Genomic DNA, 20,169 nt, shown 5'->3' on the forward strand with positions numbered 1-20,169 from the left:
TGGCATCTGGCCCACATACAATATCTGGGTCCAGATCCTGCATTAGGGAGATGGAGGAACTAGGGCTCACTCCAGCTTGTGCCCTGATCCTTCAGCTGCACTGACCCAGTTGTGACAGCAACCAGGAACGCAATTTCCTCTCCCAGTACTGCAGAGGGTGTGGCCTAAGCAGCAGCTTTAGTTACTGAGCAGCTGAATCTCATTTGTCTGTTTATGCAGATGGATCTAGAAATGCATCGAAGGAGAGATGCTTTTCTCTAAAATCTTATAGGATTAAATTTCCTTTTAAAATTTACATCAAGCAAACAGTACCTTCGGGAACTATGTTTCTGTATGTTTAAGAGAGGGGGTGTGTGAGGAAGGAGGTCGGAACAGTCAGTGAAAGCTGTGCTTCTTTGACTCCTTTCTAAAGCACACAAAGACCTTCCTCGGGGAGAAGAGGCAGAGAAAATAATCATCTCCCAGAGGGTGAGCACTTGCGAAATTCTGGCTGGAGGATAAGATGCCAGTCATATCCATTAAATCACATGAGGTTGGTGCCAAATTCCCAGTTGAAACCTACGTTTGGAGAAGGAAGCTGCTCAGTTGGCAATGGGACGTGTTTCAGGGAAGACCCCCTTCTAGAGTCTAGAAGTCCCTGGATAAAATATATACACTAAATACACTGTCTTCATTTAAAATCTTTCCTTAAGACACCTGCTGCTGCCATGTTCCTGCTCCTTCTCTCTCTCAGCCCTGCCTTAAGTTGAAGCTCAGGGCACGTGTTGGGCAAATATAGAAGAGAGTCTATGTGCATGATGTTTAAAGACCTGGACTTCACACTTCAACTCTGGGCTCTGCCATTTATTTGTTATGTAATATTAGCAGAAATTTAGCTCTCAAAGAGTTGGTCTCTTCTTTAAAATAGAGATGATGATAACCACAGCTACTCTATTAGGTTGTCATGAGGGTTAAATGTGATAATATAAGTAGAGTCTGTAAGGAGATGCCTGGAACATAGAGCAGCTGATACACAGTGGTTGTTATCATTCTGTGATTTGAGCTCTGGCTTTGTCACCATCTGAGCTGTGTTACTGTGGACAGATCAAGCCTCTTCTCCAGGCTTGCATGTAAAGTGAGGAGTTGGGTTCAGTGCTTCTGTGCTCCAGAATCATCTGGAATGCTTTTTTAAAAATACAAATTCCTGGGCCCATACCAGACCTCCTGAATCAGAATCTCCAGATTTGGGATCCAGGAAGGTGGAATTTTACAGATCTATATAAGTAGGGGCGCCTGGGTGACTCAGTCAGTCAATAGTCCGACTCTTGATTTCAACCCAGGTCATAATCTCAGGGTCATGAGATTAGCCCTATATCAGGCTCTGTGCTCAGTAGGGCATCTACTTGAGATCCGCCCCCTCCCTCCCCTTCTGGTCCTCTTCCTACCACATACACATGCTCTCTTTCTCACTCTCTCTCTCTTTGTAAAAGAAAGATAGAAAGAAAGAAAATTCCCTTAAAGTCAAGAAATGATGAGCTTAATGTCCCCTGCTTTTGTGAAGCCTTTCCTAACTATTCCCAACTATAGGATTACTTCTTCTATATCCTCAACACCTATAGCCAGTATCTAGCACAATATAAGCACACAGATAATGCTTTTTTAATTGAAATTCATTACCAAATATTTAATGCTCTACACTGCTTTGCAATGCCCAGTATTTTAGTTACATTTTCAGAGGTTAATTCATGTTTTTCTTCCCAGCTAGACCACCCTGCCTTTAGTTATTCAAGAAAAAGTTTGCCCAGGACATTACATTTGTTTTCTCTTTTTTCTGCTAACCATTCATTTCCCACTAGCTCCTTTAGTAGAAGTGGAGCAGGGATGGGAGACAACACTAATCCAACAGATTTTTTTTTGTTGCAACTCTGTCTTCCTTATTGACTGAGTGAATGTGGAGTGAGGGCCATTGGCTGCCAAGAAATATTGTTATTAATCTTCTTATTTGAATTTAAACAATAACATCAAAAGGACCTGTGATTTTATTTATGGATTAAAAACAAACTCTCAGAAAGGACTGCAATGTAACACAATGAATGTAACTAAAGCAACAGCCAAGCCCCAACCTATCATTATGACAGACTAAATTGACTCAAATCCCCACTCTAACAGCCTGGCAGAGAAAACACACACTCTTTTCTGGGTATAACTATTGTGCATCTGTCTCTACTGTTCTTTTACTGACATTGCCCAGCATTAAGAAAAAAATTACAAGATGGATGAAAAAGTTAAAAAAACATGAGCCATGATCAGAAGAAAATATAATCAATAGAAGCAGACTTAGAGATAGCCCAGGTGTTGGAATTATCCAATAGAGACTTTAAAGTACCTATAATAAAGAAGTTAAAGAATCCAATGGAAAAACATGCATGAACAGATGGAGAATTTCACTGGTGAGATGGAAATTATAAAATGAGCCATTGGAAATGCTAGATGAAAATCACAGTATCAGGGGTGTCTGGGTGCCTCAGCATCTGCCTTCAGCTCAGGTTGTGATCCCAGAGTCCCAGGATCAAGCCCCGCATCAGGCTTCCAGCTCAGTGGGGAGCCTGCTTCTCCCTCTTCCTCTCCCACTCCCACTGCTTGTGTTCCCTCTCTTGCTGTGTTTCTCTCTGTCAAATGAATAAATAAAGCCTTTAAAAAAAGAAAAGAAAAGAAAATCACAATATCAGGGTGAAGAATCCTTTCAATGTACTTATTAAAAGAATGCATATATCAGAGGAAGTAGTGAATAACTTCAAAATAGGTCAAAAAAGATTATCCAAACTTATACACAGAAAGAGAAAAAATACAGTACCCAAGATCCATGGGACAATATCAATAAGTATCTAACATATGTGTAATTGGAGTCCCTGAAGGAGAAGAGAAAGAGAATCAGGCAGGAAAAAAGTATTCGTAGAGATAATGGCTGAAAATTTTCCTGAATCAATGAAATCATCAACTTATAGATCCAAGAATTCTGTAGAACCCCAAGCGGGATAAATACAAAGAAAAATACAGCGTAGACATGTCAACATCAATATGATGAATATCAAAATGAAGAGAAAAATCTCAAAAGCAGTTACAGAAAAAGAAATATGAAGTACTGGGGAACCAACTTGATGTTTCACTGGAGAGAGCTGGAGCTGCATCTTCCTCCCCCACCCTGGCCCCACAGTTTCAGTTTCTCCACTAGGGTAAAGGGCACTGCCTCTGGATGGGTTAACAGGAAATAGAGCAAGTTCCGCGAGGCACTTCTTACAGTTTCTTCTCTAGATAAAAGGGAAGGTGTTTATAATAGTTTCATACATTTTAGTCTCTCAGGCACAGGCAACTCCTTGTATAAAATAGGGGAGAGAGGCACCAGGATGGCTCAGTTGGTTAAGCATCTGCCTTTGGCTCAGATCATGATCCAGGATCCTGGAATCGAGTCATGCATCAGGCTCCTTGTTCAGTGGACAGTCTGTTTCCTCTCTCTCCCTTTGCATCTCCCTCCCACCCCCAGCTTGTGCTCTCTCTCTCTCTCACTCACTCTCTCTCTATCACATAAATAAATACAATCTTTTTAAAAAAGTAAACTAAAATAGGAGAGAGCCAGAGACTAGAACTCTGGGTGTTAGGGATAAAGGTAGGAAAGAACCATATGGAGAACAACGGAGCCCTCCAAGCGGTCCTGCCTTTGCACTCCCCACTCTGGGCTGCACCACCACTGACACCACAGGAGGCCTTCCTTTTCATCTTCTCGTGCGTGAGCCAGGAAGCTGATGTCCATACCCCTGACTTTCAGCAGGTTGGAGATTCGTGTATTGGGTCAGGTTCATGTATTGGATAGAACACCTACCACTTTTTTTTTTCCAGTTTTAAGATTCTATAAATCTCCTCCATAGTAGAAATTTTAAAAAAAGATTGCTCCTCTCTCTTGTGTTTAAACACTGTGCCTTGAACATTCCTCAACTGCTTATTTTTACACCTTCATTTGTTTCTTCATTCATTCACTCAACAAAATGTGTTTTGTGAGCCTAGTACATGCCAGTCATTTGCCTCTCTTTTTCTGTGTTCTCTAGAAGTCGGTTAGCAAAATGAGGGCAACTTCTGTGTTTCACTCATTTTTGTGTTTCCATGTTGCATGTGGTTGAGAAAGAAAAGGCGAGAAGAAGGGAGAGGGGAGGGAAAAGAAGGGGGAAGGGGAGGAGAGGGAAGGGGAAGGTCATGGAAAGGAGGAGGGGGCAGGGAGGAAGCTGTTTTATAACAATTTACTTTATGAAAGGGTCTGGGCTTGTCTCATTCTCCTGCCCCAGTTTGATTTTTCTTTTTTAGCCAGTTCTTGAATCAACTGAAATTTGCTTACAATTGTTCCCTTAGCAACCAGCATCCTTTATGCTTTACTTTGGTTTAAAACTCAGAGTAACCAAAATCTCTGTTTATTTGAAACAGATTTCTAAACAGGCTTGCTTCCTTTACTAAAAACAAAAACAGATCATTAAAAAATTTTTAAATGGAAAGCTTCACAGTTTTTCAAATAAATTTTAAATGTATGTTTGATTTTTATTTTTTAGGTCTGGGGTTTTGGGGGGTGGGTATGTGGTTTTGGATAGAAGACTCCAGAGGAAACACTTCACAAGAAAAGAGGATTTAAATTTTTTAAAGCTGATTTAATTTTTTCTTTCTTTCCCAGAACCTATCAAAATTGCAGTGGACAGCGTAAGATTAAATCACACGTTCTCCAGTCCTGGACCAGCATGTGAGGAGCATCAACCACCCTCTTGCACCTGTCAGGGTCCATGCAGCCCTCTCCAGCTCCAGCTACCTTGCTACAAGGTGCGTCTGCCACAGACATAATCCAGACATAATCCAGAGAAAGAAGAAGGGCTAGGCACGTTGGCTTTTAGGAAATGAGGAAGTCCCTTAAAGAGCAGTGCCCAGGGTCAGGGCTCAATAAATATTTGTGCATAAGAATGAAGAATGAACCTGAAGGTTCTCTTCAAAACATGATTTTGTATAGTTGCACATCCAGAACTCTAAAAACAGCATTATAATGAAGCTTCAGGGCAAAATATGTCCTATTTACACATACATTTGATCAATGCTCACCATTGAGTTGTTTCTGCGATCTATTGTGAGAGCACATCTGTCCTAGATTCTGAGCCACTGGAGGCCAACAAGCTTGGCAGTCAGGCTCACTTACCAGAGCTACAAGCAGAAAGGGGCTTAGTGATGTGTTCAATGCCTCGGTCCAGTCTGATGCCATGTACCTCCAGGAGCTCTCACATCCTTTCATATACATTATCTCACTTGGTCCTCATGGCTAGTGTATAGGATTGGTGATATTACCAGTGAGGCCAAAGGAGTTAGGTAATTTCTTCCAAGTCATCCAGGTAGGATTTGAACCCAGGGCTGGCAGACTTTGAAACGTGATCATCTAACATAGGCTGCTCTCCCTCCCACTGCTCATCAAATGTCAGAAATGACAACAGACTGGCTGAAGGCAAAGGGCACAGAGCTTTGCGTAACTGTCCCACTTCTGTCTTCTCCTGAACCTGACTCTGAATTTTGTGCTCTCATGTTCTATTTCCGGAAGAGTGTGAACACACACACCAGTGTACACATTCCATGGTGCAGTCTGACTGGGGAGTCATGAATGGTGCTAACAAGAATTAGATGGCAATTGGGTGACTCAATGGAGCAACGATTTGTCGAACTATCAAGTCTCAGCCTCTCGGGGCAGAAGGCGCTGACCAGGTGTTCAGTCTGTGAGGCCCCCTGCACTGGTCTTGCCAAGGAGGGTTTGATCACTGCAGGGACAGGAACCCCAAGTCTGCTAACTCCATTGCACTGTGTGGAGTTCCTGCTTTGGGCTGGACTATGCCTGTGCTTGCCTGTGTGAGGGGTTCTTTGCTCCTTTGTCATGTTTTCTTCTGGCTGAGGAGACATGGCTGTTTCTAAGTGATGAAAACACATTTGGAATAAGCTTGAGGACCTAGCCTGTGTCACTGAGAAATGCTACCCTCTAAATTTAAAAGAACAAAGCATCCTTTTCAGACCAGACAAAACATTGGAAAGGGTTTTGTTTGTTTGGCTTTTTTCCCCCTAAAAGAACAAATTCTCAGCTGATAAAGCAGTATGAATATAGGTTTGGATGTGAGTCCCTGGCAACCCATGTGCACACGTGCAGAGTCTCCATCCCTCCCCACCCCATTTCCCCAAAAGAACCACAAAGAAGAATATATTTTTTACTTAATGTAAAGAAGAGTGACTATCATTCCAATAAATTCAAGTAGCATGCAAGCAGGATTTAGAATGGCAGAGCTGCCTAGTGACCCACCATTTCTGACACCTGTGGTAGACTTTTGGGATAACCAAACCTCACAGGCTCCCAGCCCCCTGGCCTGATGATCCCTACAAAAATCAGCTTCTGCTGCTTCAACTCATTTTTCATTCACATTGCATTCATTCTCTCACCTCAGGATATGTCTCTTAAATCAACTGCGATGCTTATTTTCTCTCTGTAGCCCTCCCACCCTTGGGACCAGGGGAAAACACTTGGAGAGAAGAATCCAGAATAAGTCACAGGTAAACTCCTCGATAGGCATAGCAGCTGTATTCATGAGACAGGATGCTCATCTCAGGGCCACTGTAGTACCTCCCACCCCAAATGTGAAAAAGAAAACAAAAAGCCATACAAAAACTTAAAAGGCAACTTACAGTGGATTTTGAAGTCCTTGTACTGTCTGTCTTCAATTGCTACCACGTACAAAGCTGCCCGGTCTGGAAACATAAGCCCTCCAGGTTTCTGTTGATGAATTGTGGGGAAATGGATCTCGTAATCTATTCACCTGACAAAGACATCACATTTTGAACTGCACATAGAGTCACCAGACAGGCACCCCCTTTGCCAGCATTTCTCATTCAGCAGACTGTCACCCTGGCCAGGGTTAGGGCTAGGATGGCAATGTTCAATTTTTATTTGGGAGAGGGGAGAATGTGAAGGACCTAGGTAGAGACCATAGGACAAGTGAACTGGGGCAAAGGTAAGTTCAATGGGGAACAGTGAAAGGTGATAATGACCCTTTAGCTTGGATAAGCCAGAGACAGAAGCATGCTCAGCTCTCTGGCAGAGAAACAAGTCCTAAGTACCGGTTGACCAGAATAGATTTTTGTCTTGACAACGGAAAATGGGTGTTGATTATAACCAAAGAGGCCCAGGTTAGACCTACAGAACAATGTGGCAGACATGCTGGACCTGGGTGCCATCATTCTGTCCTCTGAAGCAGATCTGGTTTAAGGAAAGGGGTCTGGAGGGAGTGACCTTCCGGCCCAAGCCCTCTCTGGAGTCCTCGTGTTCTTCCTAGACTGTTGGCCGGGAGCAGAGCAGCAGGACAGCCAGCAGACCAACAAGGGCACAGCATGCAGGACACTTACCAGCCACTTGTCCCTGGCAAAGATGACCGTGTTGAGCATTGACTCATAGAACAGACAGTAGCCCATCCACTCGCTGATGATGATGTCTACCTTCTCCACAGGCAGCTCCACCTCTTCCACTTTACCCTTAAATATGGTGATGACTGGAAAATAGGAACCCCACGGCCACACTTTGCAGGGACCCTAGCCTGGAACCACGAGCACCCCACATCAGGGCCAGACCTACAGGTCTTAGCCCCGTTTTTTTGTTTGTTTGTTTGTTTCCTAGCCTTGCTCTGATCCTGCTTTTAGAATGCAACATACCTCACCCTTAACCAAGCTACTTATACACAGAGAACTGAAAACTACTTGCATGTTTTCTCCCTGAAATGTACGGGGCATTGACTATGTCCTGGCCCTGTGCCGAGCCTCTGATCCTTATCATGTCATCTTCCTAGTGACTCCATGAAGTAAGCACATTATTATTATTCTCCTTTAGAAGTGAGGCTTAGAGGGGTTCAACGGTGGATGCAGAAGTAGAGACCAAGTCTAATATGCTATGACTTTAACACCATGATCACAGTCTCCATCCCATTTTGGGCCACTATGATGGTTCAGATCCAAAGGGTAAGGATGTTCATGTCCAGGGCTCACCTCCCAATAGGTTTGGGAGGAAGGCAACTTGGGGTCTTGACAAGAGCATGGGCTCTGTAATCAGGGGTTTAAGTCCTGATTTTCTCATTATTAACTATATGACTTTGCACAGGTTACTTGACCTAACTGAACTCTGATTCCCCAGAAAACAACCAAGGAAAGTAGTATCTACTTAGTGGGTAGTTGAACTGATATGATGAAATAGCAAATGTTAAGTGCCAGATTCAGAGCCAGGGCTCGAGGGAAGGTAGACAACACCTGAACTTTCTCCCCTTCCTGACCAGTGATGGAGAGGTGAAAGGCATAAGGCCAGGACCACTCTCCTGCTCTTAGTGACCTCTGCTCATGAGTCACTTCCTAGACCTTCCGATCCCTCCAGGGCAGGAGAAGCTTCTTAGCTGGGTTTCTGATCATCTGACACAGTCATACACATAATTTTGGAGTCTCTTTTTTGCATTTGTTGCTCTAAAGATCATAGCAAATACTATCTTAGATGATGTTATGAAATCGACAGGTGATGTATTGGTTGGCTGAATTCATCCGAACATTTCTGCTGAAAGGATACACATATTCATGCTCTGAATTCTCTTTCTGCACCATCTTCTGAAAAATCACACCGTGCCTGAGCTTTGCTGGGAAAATTGAACAATAGCTTGTACTCAGGAGTGAAAAAAAAACCAAAAAACAAAAAACAAAAACATGTATACACAAAGAGAACACATCTGTCCTGAATCTGAGCTTCACGAAAATGAATTTGGATTAGAGGCTCCTGGATGACAAAGGGCAAACAAAACAAAACAAAAGGGTTTTGTTTCATGTCCTCACATTGGATAATGCAGGTGAGGAAGTGCCCATTAGCAGTCTCTAATGATGATTTTGCTCTCCAGTACCGGCGTTTAATCAAGTCTTAATCAGGTAAGTCCTGCTCCATAAGCAGTCAGACACTTTGCAGACGCACTTTGGTTCTGATCACTCTAGAGTGAGGCCCAGACTTGTGTGGCAACTACTTGTTGAGTGGTAAGATCAGGAAGGCCTAGTCTTCTCCAAAATTTCAGAAGGGCTGGGAGGAGTAGGTGTCAAAACTCTGCTCCTCTGGGGGTACTCCACAACCCAAGAGCAGGAAGAAAGCGGGCAGGGCCCGGGATGACTCGAGAGGATTCACAAGGGGACAAAGTAAGAGATCTTTGAAAATGCAAAGAGAATGCTTAACTTATTTCTCATCCTGAGAAAGAGCTGACAGATACACACCTGCCCCACCTGCCTCGTTATTTGAGTGCAAAGCCTGGTTCATCTTACTTTTGCAAATCTTTGTTGTTGAAGAATAACTGACATATCATATTATATTAATTTCATGTGCACAACACGGTAATTTGACATTGCGTATGTAAATTGCAAACTGATCACCACGAAAAACCTAGTTACCATCCGTCACCATACAAACTTGGTACAAATTATTGACTTTATTTCTCATGTGGCACATTCCATCCCCATGACTTAGTTATTTTATAATTGGAAGTTTGTACCTCTTAAATGCCTTCACCCTTTCCCCACCACCCCCTACCCCTCCTCTGGCAACCAGCAGTCTGTTCTCTGTGTCTATGAGTCTGGGTTTGGTTTGGTTTTGTAGATTCTACTTCTTAATGAAATCATGCAGTCAGTATTTATTCTTCTTTCTCTGACTTCTTTCACTTATTGTGATGCCCTCAAGGTGGACTCCTTTTCTTCTCTCTTTGCACATTCTTTGAAGGCTCTTCCCTAATATCTGCTTCTGTGTATGGGGCTATAGGTCTTCTCCATCTCCTACGTTAGATCATGATTTCCATGTGGCTCAGGTAGGTGTGTTCTCCTGCCTGTGGGACCCCACAGCCTCCACTCTGGATGCCTAGTACATGGTTCACCGGGGATCGTTCCATGGACAGGACTCCAGTAGGACTGCAAGAAGTAGAGATGGGCAAGGACTTCTAGTCTAGTCTGACAGATGGGTATGTACAGAATATTCCTGGAGTGTCCCCGGCGTAAGTGCATGTTGTCCCTGTCCTCTGCAGTAGTGCTGTCTCCACTCACTGCTCTATCTGGATCACTCTGGATGTGGTAGATGCCAGGCAGGTAGATAGATAAATGAGGGAGAGAAAGAGGGAGAGACACGGTGGGTCTTAGAAAGGCAGAAGGAATCAATTAACCCTATTTTTAAAAATTAGCCTGTGCTTCACTTCGTTTAATGTCACCCTTCTGCATCCAAACATTTCTGAGAGCAGGTGTAGCCCCGGCTTGGCTTGGTGAGTAGATGGGCCCTTTGTGAAAGGAAAAAGGCAGGTCTCCCCTCAGTCCTTTCATCCCCTTGCTTAGGTGTTTCTCTACAATGCTCTATTTTCACAACCTTCTGCCAGTGTCCGAGAGCCAGACAACTTCTGTTCTTATTCCAGGTGACAATAAACCTTCGTCAAGCATTTCCTCCCCTTTGGGGCCTCCATTTCCTTATTGTGGGGGAAAAAAAGGAAGGGGATTGAACCCAAACATCCCTAAGAGGTTGGATTGTGCCAAAATGCTTTGCTTCTTCAGACACATATAAAGCATGTAAAAGGCATTCTGCGAAGTTTACTGGGAGAAGTAGCTGACACAGATAAAGAAACAGGGCCTGCCATGTCCAGTTTGACTCCAATTTGCACCAGTTCCTTGAGGCTATTTTTTTTTTTTTAAGAGGCTATGTTGTTTTTATGGACCCAAATATAATTGAATCATCAGGGATGGTCTTTCTGTTTTCTGCAGTCACACCAGCAACCATTTAAACTCCCAGATTCAATGTCCCGGTCTGCAAAATGCTATCTCCTGTGGTGGGCTGTATGGCAACTAAATGGGGGGCTACTGTCAGTGCAATGCAGTGGGTTGGCTCCAAGAACTTTGTGGGCAACTGAACCTTCTCCACGTCAATATTTTCAAGGGGGATCTTAGCCATTGATACTCAGGTTCTGAGCAGCTAAGGGCTGCAGAGCCCCACTCTCAATCTGGACCCCACATCACCAACCCAGTATCAGTTCAAAGTTGCCCTGAGGTCCCTCTTTGAAGCTAGGTTCTTATTCCATAGAGATGATGGGAAGTTTGTTCCAACAACAGGACCATGGCTCATAAATTTTGGAATGATTAATCATAACCAAGTGTACAAAAGGGAGCAATGCACTCTAAACTCTAAATTGGGAGATTCTTCTGTAATGGCAAGTTCACCAATTAGACATCCAGATTTTTTTTTTTTTTTTGGATTTGTTTTCTTTTTATCTTGAGTGTTTACTACAGAGAGCCAGCCAAACTAACTCACGGTTATTTGTTTGACTTAAAAAAAAAAAATGCAAAACAAAACAATCAGGCCAGTCTGATGTCATCTGGGCTTCCAGCATGTCCATCAGAGTCAACTGACCCCATAGGTCCAAAGAGAGTGGTCTCCCCCATTTAGACTCTGTCCCCCAGAGCAGATCCTGTAGCACAGGTCTGAAGAGAGTGGTCTCCCCCATTTAGACTCTGTCCCCCAGAGCAGATCCTGTAGCACAGAGGAGTGGGCATGAGAGTATGAGCGTGAGTCGGGGGCACATCTTGAGGCTGCGGGGTCTCTCTGATGCCATCCCTACCACAGCACAGGCACTAGCCGCCCTCCAGCTGCCTTGCCATGTTGCTCACATGCCTATTTTGGGGACACCCACGCCAGTTGCCACACACCTTCCAAGGGCCTGACTCGCCTCCAGGCTATGATTTCCTCCTCTTAGTTGTCGATTCTAGCCTCCTATTTCCAGGACCTAGCAGAGCACTTGCCTCCTCACAAACATTCAGAAATCATGGCTGAATGAATGAATGGATGAATAAGCATTTTGAAAAAAAGGGTATTTGGGTTCAAAGACAAAAGATCCTCAAACCAGTCCTAATTAGTATAGTAAAAAAAAAATTACTAGCATTTGAATAGCAGCTTTGCAGAGTGATTTCACTTACATTATCTCCATAACCCTCACAGGAACCCGTGTGTTGGTTTTATTACTCCATCTGCCTAATGAGAAAGCTGGAGTTTAGAGAAAGCAAAAAGTAGAGCCAAAAAGCAAGGTCTGTTGCATAACCTGGTACAAGTCTCCAGCCTCCCTGGGGCTCCCCTCCGTCATCTGCCAGTGGATATAATATCTGACTTATCTACCTCGTGGGATTGTTGTGGACACCAAGCAACTGCTTGGGAATGATGGGGGCAAAGAAATCACAGAAGGTCAAGGACTGGCTCGTCCTTCTCCTGCCGGCTGTCAGACTGGTTAGTAGAGTGAGGAGTGGTAGGGCCCTCATGAGCCCATCAGGCAGGTGGAGGAGGAGCCCATTCATCTCCCTGGTACCAGCTCTTCCTTGGCATCCCAGGGTCCAAGTACATGGATAAACCTCTCTTAAAGGTCAGACCCAGCCCATTCTTGAGCCAGTAGTGGTGAGACAAAGATGACAACAATAATGTTATCCCCAATATCTGGTGCGACGTGGAATAAACCTTACAGCCAATAGACCCCATAACCGGACTGGCAGAGATGAGCCACAGATGCTTTTAGCCTCAATATAGTAGAAACTTCAATATGGTACCCTCTTTCGTCCCCAGCTCCCCTTTCACCTGGGAACATAGGGCTTGAGCTCCTGCCTTCTCCCTGGTACATCATCTGACTGGCTTCACATCCTAGCCTGCTCTGGCTCCCTTGAAAACTGAGGACCTTGTCTGCTTAGCTAGAGCTCTGAAGTCCTGCTGGCATTGGCCAGAGACCTTCCCTGCTCAGAGACCCTGCACAGCTGGACTAACAATCAGGCAACCAAAACCACATCAGGATGCACCCTTACCCAGGCTATCACCCACCACTTAGGACCCTTGGAACCTCACATATTGGCCACAGGCAGAGGACTGTATGGCTTGGCCATGTGGGGCAGGGATGAGGAAGGCAGTGCTACGGAACAGGGTGGTTGAATCAATGCCAATGTAGAAGGCAGCAAAAACTCCCCTAGACTCCAGAACTCAGAAAATCATCCCAGGTGTCACTATCTCTCATCATCCAGAGTTCACATGGGACAGGCACAAAGTGTCTCCCATCTCAGGGAGCTGGCATGGGCCGTTCCTCTGCTTGTCATATTTCTGTCCACTTAGCAGCTGGCCTCAAGGTCCACTGGGTCTGTGCCTCAGTGCCCTCCCTCTGGAAGCTTCCTCACTTCTGGTCCTGTGGTCAGGGTCTAACAGCGGGCTCCAGGAGTGGGGAAAATGTGTTTGCTGATGTCTGCAGTATAAGGAACTTCACTGTGGCTGATTCCTGCTCCCCCTGACCCCAGACGTCACCTGTGAATGGTGGGAAGAAAAGAGCCAGGCACTGTGAGCCATGTAAACCGGCCCCCGTATGCCATTATGACCCCTGCTTCGGAAGCAGGCAACCTGCTCTTCTAACGAACCCATCGTGTTTTGTTCTAAGACCCATTGCGATCTGTAATTCTACTGGGATGTCGGTTCGCTGGTGTCCATATGGGTCCTCTCCGTGAGACGGTGAGCTGGTGAGCTGCACCAGAGCAGAGAGCCTGTCTGTCAGCTCTGCGACGGACCCCCAGAACCTGGCACAGAGTGTGGAGTGGGGCACAGCAATGCCTGAAGGACCGAGTGGGTGAAGACCAGCCCCCAGCTTGGGCTGCTTCATGAGCAGTTTAGAACGGAAGTAGCAATTGCCAGGAGTCACTAATACAGGTTCATTAAAAACAATTATATCTGATTATTCTCCTTTCTTCTTTGGACAGGGCTATTAGTCAAGTTAATAAATGAAATAAGAGTAATGCTAGCTAATATTTATTGGCTGCTTACTGCCCACGGGATACCGTCGTGTTTCACACAGCAGTGTGATAGTCGATACTGAACAACGGAGGCTCCCGGGGAAGGAGCCCTGCTTTGTAGCATTTGCTGCTCTCTCGGGTGTCAATATTCCCATGGTGGCCAATTTCAAGCCAGCTGAGTAACTCCATCCACATCACAAATAGACTGAAAGTTTCACAGTCCACCCCCAGGAGCCTGTAAGAGCCTGTTTCGGCACACCACGGTTTTGCACAGTAACGTGGAATTGTCACGACGCCCCTAGGAGGTATGCTCCACTATGGTTCCCATTTCACAGATAGGGAAACTGAGGCACAAAAAATAAGGGATCCAAGATCACGGGCTGAGTGTGAACCAGGAAGCCTGGGTCCAGAGTCAATGCTCTTCACTGGCCCCCTCCCCATGCCTGCCGTGCCCCGTGTGGGCACTTCCTTGCGTCTGTGGTGTCCTCATGGATATGCCGTGTTACTGTATGGGTTCACCACTGATCCACCGCCACAGGCACTGATCAAGACCTGAAGGAAGACCAGCCTGCAGTTGTTTCTGTGCTCACCCCAGGGCACCCACCTATGTGCAGGAACAGCAAGCACAGAATGGTGACCCTGGAGAGCCAGGCCCTTGGGAGTCCCTAGCAGTTGTAAGGAAGGTCCAAATCTACCAGCATGAAGTCTGTGATGAATAAAAAGGGCGACTCTCCATTTGGATTCAAGACAAAAGTGAGAAGCCCCGGCCGTGTGGCCCCAGAGGAGAACAAGGGAGCACGGGCAAGGTTGCGGGGTTGGGGAGGATGCCCCCGAGAAGCAAATGCTTCTCCCAACCATGGCTCGCAGGTGGCTGGTGGCAAGTTCCCTGTCAGGGGCATCTCAAGGACTGTGTGACCCCAGTCACTGTGTGACCTCCCAGCCCCCAGGGCATGGGAGGAAACCTGCCACAACGGAGAAGGCAAGCAGCATCTAGGCAAGTCTTGGAGTGCTGGGCCAAGAAAGAGCAAAGTGCCTGAAAGGACCCACACGTCATGCTTTTTGGGTGTCGACTCTGCAGGAAGCCCAGCACTGGGCACTCCATGAACATTATCTCGCATTCCCCAGGAACCCAGGCTGCGTGGAGACAGAGCTCCTCTCTGGGCGGCCAGTGAGGGGAAGGGACAAACAACCCTTCCTGGGATGTGACAGAGCTGGTGTCCATTGCCATTCTGCTGGGTTACATCATGCTCAGGCCTCTCTGTCCATGATACTCCTGCTTTAGGACATGCACAGGTAGGAAAAGAGAGAGAAGAGAAGGGATACTCTTTCTCCCTTTAGTTTTCTGAGAAATAAATTTCTCAGAACCATAAAATTTCATCAATCCCTGAGCACCTATGTCAACTTCCACAAACAGATCTACCTTTTGAGGCATCTCGGCAGCCCATCAGCCTCGGTGGCAGGGAAATGGAGGAAATAATGGTTCTTAAGTTAGAGAGGAGCCTCCGAGCATGTGAGTGGGCCACGCGTGTGGCAGAAGGCACGTGAAGCTGCGTGACCACGGCAGGTGGCTTCGTGGAGGTGCGTGTCTCCACATGAATAAACCCCACCCCAGGAGCTGCGTGGAGGTGGAGGCGGAGAGGGCCTGACTGATTCTGGGTAGCAGGTATTTTATGTCCTGTGTTGTTATTTATGTCTTTACACCTACACTCCTGAGCCCCACACAATTGGCTGTTGCAACATTTCAAAAGCATTTCCATGGAAGCATTCATAGAGTCAAGCTGTCCTCTTTCCAGTACACACGCCAAGGCTGAGCAAACAGGTGCCACACACGGGGCCCTGGGCGGCCTCCCCAGCTCAAGCTGCCTGTTGCTCTGTACCCAGGAAGGAAGATGTGGGAAAAACGTTGCCTTGGAAAGGCCCCTGGCCCTGGAGTTCCCTCTTCCTCAGTACACTGGCTGGGAAGGGTAGGAATAGGTACGAGGCATGGGGGTAGGCTGTTTGCTGGGGGACGATGGCTTGTCCTCTTGGGCCTTTGATCAGTAGCATGGGATCAAGGGTGAGCCACCAAAATATAGAGCATGGAATGATTCCCTCCTAAAGCCATAAGGTGAGACTAAGCAAAAAGAGGGATGTGTGACTGCCATGATGGTTCCTTGGGGTGGGGGGCATGAGGGTGGCCCTGCACAGCACGTCAGAGCCCCAGGGAGGTAAGCAGGGCATCCCTATGAAGGAGTGGCCTGGGGGCAAGGGGGAAGTCCAGGGAGGTAAGGGGGTCTCTACACAAGAAGGGGCTTGGCTCGGGGGACTGGAGTCGAGCAGGGAGAGGAGAGGGCCCATGCAGATGACAGAGCCCAGCACCAGGGGACAGACATATCTACACAGAGCAGGAGGGGGTGACAGTGGGAGATGGTGCTCATACGGGGGGATTGATTCAATAAGGAAACATAGTAGGATAGCGGGAGCCAGGTTTTTCACTGTCAGAGAACAGAACGTCCAGCACAGGGAGGGAGGATGTCAGAGCACCTTGTGGTACGGGTTAGAGCCGGGGTATCGTGTGAACTCACACTTGACAGTATGTATAAATAGATTCAGAAACACACGTTATGCAAATGCCCATGTACACACACACACTACACACTCTACTTCTTTCCACTGAAGCAGCCTGGGGATATCAACACCCTAAAATCAATGAGCACACTTAGCCCCAGGTCCTAGTTTCTAAATGCCATTGTCCACTAAAGGGACTTCAAGGCTCCTTGGGAAAAACACAGATTCTAAAAACAAAACCATTTAAAGTACAAGATGAGCCTGGAACATCTGTGCCAGAAAATAAGAAGGCTCACACCAAAAATGAAGAAGGAATGTCAAAAGGATACAGAAGCCAGCTTGAAGGGGGTCAGGTGACCAAATTAGGAACAATTTGGGTTTCAAAATGAATATCGATAAAAATAGACATAACCTATTGAATAAAATAAGAAATTAATGATAAGGAATGAAATATTTACATGGTTTCCAGCTGCCTCCCCCAGAAAAGCCTACTCATTATAAAAGGAGAAGGAGCAACTTGACTGTGGAGAAGCCTGGCAGACATCCCCTGAAGCAGGGATCAAAGTCAATGCTGTCAGTGACAGGACAAGTCCAGACTGCATGTCTCCGAGAGTGTGTAGGGAGAAGGACACAGCATCTCAGCTGCACCCATTAGTGCAGAAGCATCCCATGTCCCCAGACAGAGGGACATCCTGCAGAACTCTGGTCTGCAATCCTCAAGCATCAAGGTGACAACAGTCGAGCAAGGTCTGGCTGCTCCAGCCTGAAGGCAACCAGAGATGTGACAACTAAATGGAGCCCATGGTTTGAAACAGAATATTTTTGTTGCAAAGGATGTTATTTCGACCAGTGGCCAACAGGAATAGGATCTGAGCACTCGATAAGGATCATGGAAGAACGCTAGTCCCCTGGTTTTGATGGTTGTATTGTGGCTATGCAAAAAAATGTCCCTGTCTGTAGGACACACACATTCATGTCTTCAGGGCTGATGGAGCATCATGTCAACAACTTGCTCTCAAAGCATTCAGGAGGAAAGAGGAACTTGCACCTTTTCTAGAAAGTGGAGTGTTCTGGGGGTTGAAAGAAGGAAGGGAAAAAGGAAAGGAAAGGGAATAAAACAACTTACAGGAAGCTGAAGCAGAGGACGGGGAAGAAGGGGGGACCCCCAAGGGGGCAACCGGAGGGCATGATGAGGAGCTGTGGGCTTTCTCTTTCCCGGCAAGCCTTCAGAGCCCAGCCGCCCTTCTCCTGAAGTCAGGCACTCCTCAGCCAATGTTCTCCCCTCCCACTCAGGCCCACCCCACACACTGCTACCAATGGCTGCCAGCAGCCGCCCTCTGCAAGCCAGGGAGGCTAGGGTCTAGGTCCCGAGAGCTGGCAGCAAGAGACAGATGACAAGTAAGGGAGGCTGGGTAGAGCCTCCCTCTGAGGGCAGGCATCCCTGTGCAAGTGAACCTGTACAGAGGCAGGGAATGGTCTAAACATTCTTCGAAGGCCCCTTAGGGCCCAGGGATGGGACTGAGAGGACATCCGATCAGACATCTATTTGCACTCACCCTCCTCTCCTAAGAGGTTTTGATTTTCATTTTCAGGCTTGGCAGCCACTGCTGGGGTTTCCACCTCAATGGAAACACCCTTCAGGAGAGAGGACAAGAGCGCGAGCCGAGACTGAAGGTTCTACCCTAGCTCTCCTAACCTCAACGTTCACACTTATAAAATGGGGAAAACCTCCAGTGCTGTAGCACAGAGCGGGAGAAAGGGATATCAGATGAAAACATGTGGATGGCAGGCTGGTTCACCCTTGCAGAGAAAGAACTGGCCAGTTTTCTTTTTCCATTTTTAGTAAGCAAGTAGAGTGCTCACCTCTGTTTTCCTTCTGCCCACATCAGGTACTTTTCTGGGAATGTACAAAACAGCTCGCTTCCCTTAGTGAACCAAGAGAGGCTGGACACCAAAGCCAGAGGTTGGAGGTGTCTGAGCAATGCTTTCCTTACTCAGGCTGGAAAGAAGCCTCTGGAGCCCTCTTATGGCCCACCCGGTATCCCTAACCTTTGGTGCGGTCATTCACTCACCATTGCTGCTTTCCCTTCATCATTTCCTGCCTTACCCAGCTTAGACTCCATGACTCATTATTGCAAACAACTTCCATGCTCTCCCATCAAAGGTCCCGTCCAGGCAGCTCTCCTCACACCCAAGCTGGTGACCATGGTAAGCGGAAATTCACACACGGACCGAACTTACTGCCTAACTGTGTTGACTCATCTCCAGTGGGCACTGACCCCTCCCCAGCAGTCCCCACACGTCCTACTACTCTATTTGCCTTTCTGCCTCCTAAAAGACCATTCCATTCCTTCTCATGTCTCTTCTCATCCCCTCTTCTCTGCCAATGATTGTCTTATTCTTCAAAAAGGAAATGGAGGCAATAAACCAGGGGCTTTCCGCTGCCAGCCTACCTCTATCTGGACCCACACCCCCACTTTCCCTCTAGTACCCTACTCCAAGGAAAAGGCCAACCCCTGAATCTATGCTCTGGACTCAAGGGCCTCGATCCTGTACCTTCCTCCTGTATCCCCCTTGTATTCCCCTGGACAATTGAATCCAGCACACATGTTCCCTCTCTATCCTTAAAACACAATTCACTGCCTTGGCCCCACATCCCCCTGTAGTTATAATAGTTTCACTTTTTTGTTCCCCAGCACAGCAAGAAGACTTACTTACAGCCCTCCCTTCACAGTCTGTCCTTAAACTACTCTAGCTGGACTTCAGTCTCCCCCACTCCCACATTGAGTCCTCTCTTGTTTAGAACACCAGTACCTTCCATGTGGCCAAACTCAATGGTCACTTCTCTGTTCTTACCTTACTTGATCTCTTAGCATTCCCTATACTTGTCCCTTCCTCCTTCCCTTGGCTTCATGGTACATTTCACTCCTGAAGGTCCACCAGCCTCACTGGGGTATCTGCCCTGCCTCGTGTTTGTCTCTTCTCCTCTGCTTGGCCTCCAGATATTAAAATGCCCCTGTGCCCTATTTTGGCCCATTTCTTTCTTCCAGCTCTACTTTGTCCCTAAGTGACATCGTGCTGTACCTTCAAATAAAATCCATATACTGAAGACTCCCAACTGTATATGCCATGTTCTGGCTCTCCCTGGAACTCATATATCCTGTCTTACTCAACATGTCTGCTGGATGTCCATGTCAAACCTGACACGTTTGAAGAGAACTTCTGATTCCTCTCTCCCTCCTATCATCCCCAGGAATGCTCTACTTTCAGTCTTCTTCCATCCCCCCCATCACTCAAGGCAACAAAATAGCCCTTGCTCCTGTCTTCTTTATCATTCCCATATGTATCCCATCAGCTGGCCCCTTGCTTCTAGCCTGAAATGGTCACCTTTTGTCACCTCCCTGTCACCACCCTTGCCACCAGCCATGCCACAGTACATCCCCTGGGCACTGAAATAGCCTCCGAATGTGTCTGTGCTTATAACCCATTCTAATCCATACTCCAGAGGAACCACTTCTTCCTTGCATAAAATTCTCCAAAATGCCTCCAACATCCTTAGGAAAAAAAAAATCAACTTGGTTTTCCTAGTTTAAAAATCCTACATTACCTGGCACAGCTCAGCACAGGACTTGGGGCCTAAATCTCATCAGGCTGACTGATAAAAGATGCAAGGAGTTCTTTGGACCGAGGACACTTGTGGGTGTGAGTGTATCCAAGATAGGTTCCAGGAGGAAGGGCCTGGGAAATGTT

The 20,169-nt window shown here is 46.6% G+C and overlaps 1 protein-coding gene across 1 annotated transcript in view; it reads right to left on the reverse strand.

The window, feature by feature from the left end:
* The window catches only part of PRMT8 (protein arginine methyltransferase 8), a 101,388-nt gene that overhangs the window by 16,963 nt on the left and 64,256 nt on the right, over positions 1-20,169 (reverse strand). The window contains exons 5-6 of the mRNA XM_032349095.1: positions 7,435-7,577; positions 6,718-6,805 (exon numbers count right to left, since the gene is read on the reverse strand). Coding sequence (XP_032204986.1) covers positions 6,718-6,805; positions 7,435-7,577 — 231 coding nt within the window. The remainder of the gene's footprint in view (positions 1-6,717; positions 6,806-7,434; positions 7,578-20,169) is intronic.

This window comes from Mustela erminea, chromosome 6 (genome assembly GCF_009829155.1).
Source record: "Mustela erminea isolate mMusErm1 chromosome 6, mMusErm1.Pri, whole genome shotgun sequence".
NCBI lineage: Eukaryota > Metazoa > Chordata > Mammalia > Carnivora > Mustelidae > Mustela > Mustela erminea.